Genomic DNA, 3,734 nt, shown 5'->3' with positions numbered 1-3,734 from the left:
ACATCAACACTCACCCCCACAGTGATGTCCAGCTGCTCTTTGTTGGGAAGGAGAACACAAACTGTTCTCTCATGCTTTGTCGAGGTAGACATAACGTCTGATTTGCGATAAAAAAAAACTGTGTTTACTGGAGTTGCTTCCGTGGTTTCTTTTTTTTCTACTCTGTGTCCTTCACTAGTTCATCCATGCTGCATCTGAAAAGACATGAAATCAGAGTAAAATACTCAAACAGACTAAGAAAAAGTTCAGAATCAATGACAAAAACATAAATGATCTGCTGTTAGACACTAGTGAATTTATAAAAAAAAAAGATTTTTCATTTACAGGCAAAAGTTCCCTAAGCTTATTACAAAGTCAGATTTAAAAAATATATTTTGTATCTGTAACAAGAATCGATTAAGCTCTGCATAATTACCATATTCTAACCACAGATTAACTGTAAAACAATAAGCAAACTTTGTTTTTTTTCCTAGTAACTTAAACATAATGAGTGCATTTCTTATCGTTAAAAAAAAAAAAAAAAAAGATGCCAACAGAAGACTTCATGGGAGACATTAATCTATGAAGTTCATCAGTCTCTCTTGGCCCGTTATGCTGATCCAAGCCCCAACTAGTACCAGACTCATCTGATTAACGTCTAAGAATCAATTAATCAGGTTAATTATTGCCGTGGGCCGACTCTGATCCCTTTAAACCCTCCTCTGGATAAAACCTGGTAGAAAGAGGAAAAGAAAAACAGGCTGATCCTGGAAAAAAACAGCTTTAAAAAACATAAAAACACCCATGATTTTAGCACACGGTCGCTCTAGAAGGAAAATATAAGTTTATATTTGTTATACAAAGCGAATAAAAAGAGAACTGTTGGATATTTTATGGCTATTGAAAGAAGTTTGACTTGTAAGTGGGAGAAGTTACAGGAAGCACAGTGTAGTAGTGGTTTTGGCTGATAGTGTTCCACTGAATACTGTTTCAAGACAAGTTTGAACATGGTCTTCCTGACAACTGGGTGTCAGTTTAAACAGGCACAGGAAAACTTGAAATACCAGTACCATGAACTTATTTGTGACCCGATCACACTGAACCTTATAGAAAGAGCAAGAAATTTGTATGTTGGTTTCAATAATATCCCATTTTTTTTAGGATTTCTCCTTACAAGGCGAAGTTATGGATCAAGTTAGAACCCTATTGTTTAAACCATGTAGCAAAAGACTACACAACTTTATACAAGTCTAAAGGAGAATTCAATTAGGTGTGTTTAAAAGCGGTTGATTTTAAAGAAGAAAAAGTAAAAAATGTGTTTTTAGAGGAAAAAAAGTTACAGTACAAGTTCCAAAAACAATAAATGAAGGCCATTATCAGCTACTTTCGTACCATAAAATGTGTCCACAACAGTATAAATAGTATTCAAATTTTACAAGCTGCACAATCCATTCCATCCAGCAGTCAAATAACCACTTGATGACATTTCCAAACATCTCCCTTTGCTGCTGATAAGGGTAAAAACTTGGCATCACATGAGTTGCCATCTGCAGGCTTTAATTCCCATCCAAGACTGTTATAATCCCGACTTCTAAGGCAGGCTGCTGGGAAACAACACGCCCTGTCGACGCAAAACTCTCTCAAGTATCCCAGATTTTCCTCCCAAACTTTCAGAAAAAAGGTCTGCGAGGACATTTGCATAAATAAAAGAACGCCATGTTCGCCTCCATAAAAAACTTTACCAGGAGGGTGAGGCACACAGATGTGGAGCTTTGATTTTAAACCCGGCCAGACATTTAAAAACTCACATCGGTTATGGAAACCACCTGGCAGGGATGCTACGTAAATAATAAACAGCATAAAAACATATTCAACTCATCCTAGTCGAGCTGTCTTAAGATAATAAATCTATAAACTGAGAGTCAAAAGACGTTTTGAAGTCTTTCCTCAACAATAATTATACATATATGATCTAAAACCGACATATTCTTGAAAACAACGTTATATATATATATTTAAAAAAATCATGAAATTGGCCGTCTTAATCAGAAAAGTTTAAATATATTACTTACTGTGCACCTTGTTTAAAGAAGTAACCCTAAATTGCCGCTACAGGTAATTTCCGTGCGGTAGTTTTCCTTTTTTTAAGCAGACATTTAACTTTATCCCCCCCGGATTTCGTTTACTACTAGTTGATTCTCACATGCACTCCAAAACCCCAAAGACTGGGCCATACCATTACGGAGAGTCATAGGGGTGTTTTCAGTTGCGGAATTCACGATGTTTATTTCCCCCTATCGGCTTTAATGTTTAGTCAGACTTTTCTTGCTTTGGGTAAAAACTATGAATAGTATCTCTCAAACAATTTTATTAAATTTAATTAAAGTAAAGCATCGATATCAGAATACGACAACGCCGTTTAGCTTACACCCCCTTCATGCTCCAATTGTGAGCTGTGCTAATTAGAAGGACTGTTGCAATTTGCATGTTTTTTTGGGGGGGTGCATGCTTTGAAATCACATATGAAAAGTTTATTTTTGGCAACATTAAACGTTGGCAAACCAAACTAATTATCTTGTAAGAAATATATATATATATATATATATATATATATAAAATTAAAGATTGAACCTGTTTTAAAGTGATGAGTCCATGGAGAAAAATTGGGAAAATATGAATAATATGGATACATATTTAAAATTACTCTTTTATTTAAATAATAATAATAATAAAAAAAAAACATTTCCAAACAGTCTTGACAGCAGCAGATGCATGACTGCATGTAAGGACTAACAGCTCAAAGGTAATTGTGTTAACACTGCCACCTTCTGGCGCATTGAACGAGTTTCCAAATAATAGATAGCTTAACAAATTTGTGTTTAAAAAAAAACAAAACAAACAAAAACCTCTTTTTTAACATTTTAACAAATGTTAAATAATTTATGTCATCACCACTATCCAAATGTTTCAGCATGGTAGCTTTTTACATCCCAAAAATTAAATCAAAGAAGAAACCAATATCACATATTTCATAATATACTTATTTAATGATAGAGTATGATTATATATAAACAAATTTTCAAGAAGGATTTCTCAAATAATACCAATACTTTCCAGTTTAAACAAAATCACCACATGATCAAAATATTTTAAATAAGACAAGTTTATATAACCAACATGAGTTTGTGCTGAATTATGTTCATTGCTTTGAATCCCTGTAATAAAATGTCATGACTTAGTAGGCAAAAGTCTCCCAACACCAGGCTGGGTAAGTGTGCAGAACGCTGCAATGGCAAGGACCAGCACAAAGACTCCAGATCAAAGCTGAAACATCAAAATCTGACCAACAATCCTATTTGAAATGCATTCGCTGCTATTAAAAATTATGGAAAATTGTTGATAAAAAAGTAACTCGTACAAATGACCGTTCTCAGTACAAAAGATTGTAAAATGTAGTCATGGTGCAAATCAATGCAGTGTCTCTTTAGAGTTGGTGGAAACATGTAGAATGGGGGCAACAGTATGTGCACGGACTTGACTTGGGCCAACTCACCAAAAAACAAAAACACCATTCCATGTTTGCAGCAGCAATTTCCAGTTCAGAGTTTGAGATTTGAATCTTAACTTAAATTAAAATAAACAAAAAAAATAAGACCAAAAGTAATAAAGCATATAGAGGAAAAAAGAGCATCCAAAGTACAGAAAAAAAAAAATAATGTTAATCAATAGCAGTAGAAAAATAAGAATGCACTACA

The 3,734-nt window shown here is 34.0% G+C and overlaps 1 protein-coding gene across 1 annotated transcript in view; it reads right to left on the bottom strand.

Annotated features, from left to right (window-relative positions):
• Positions 1-2,208, bottom strand: part of zgc:172136 (uncharacterized protein LOC566376 homolog) — a 10,786-nt gene extending 8,578 nt beyond the window's left edge. Inside the window, exons 1-2 of the mRNA XM_024297960.2 lie at positions 2,052-2,208; positions 15-194 (exon numbers count right to left, since the gene is read on the bottom strand). Of these exons, the coding sequence (XP_024153728.1) occupies positions 15-92 (78 nt within the window). The 5' untranslated portion in view covers positions 93-194; positions 2,052-2,208. The remainder of the gene's footprint in view (positions 1-14; positions 195-2,051) is intronic.
• Positions 2,209-3,734: the final 1,526 nt, after the last annotated feature.

Source organism: Oryzias melastigma, linkage group LG15 (assembly GCF_002922805.2).
Source record: "Oryzias melastigma strain HK-1 linkage group LG15, ASM292280v2, whole genome shotgun sequence".
In the NCBI taxonomy this organism is placed as follows: Eukaryota; Metazoa; Chordata; class Actinopteri; order Beloniformes; family Adrianichthyidae; genus Oryzias; species Oryzias melastigma.
Note: the sequence above shows the minus strand (reverse complement) of the source record. Positions and strands in the feature narration are given on the sequence as shown.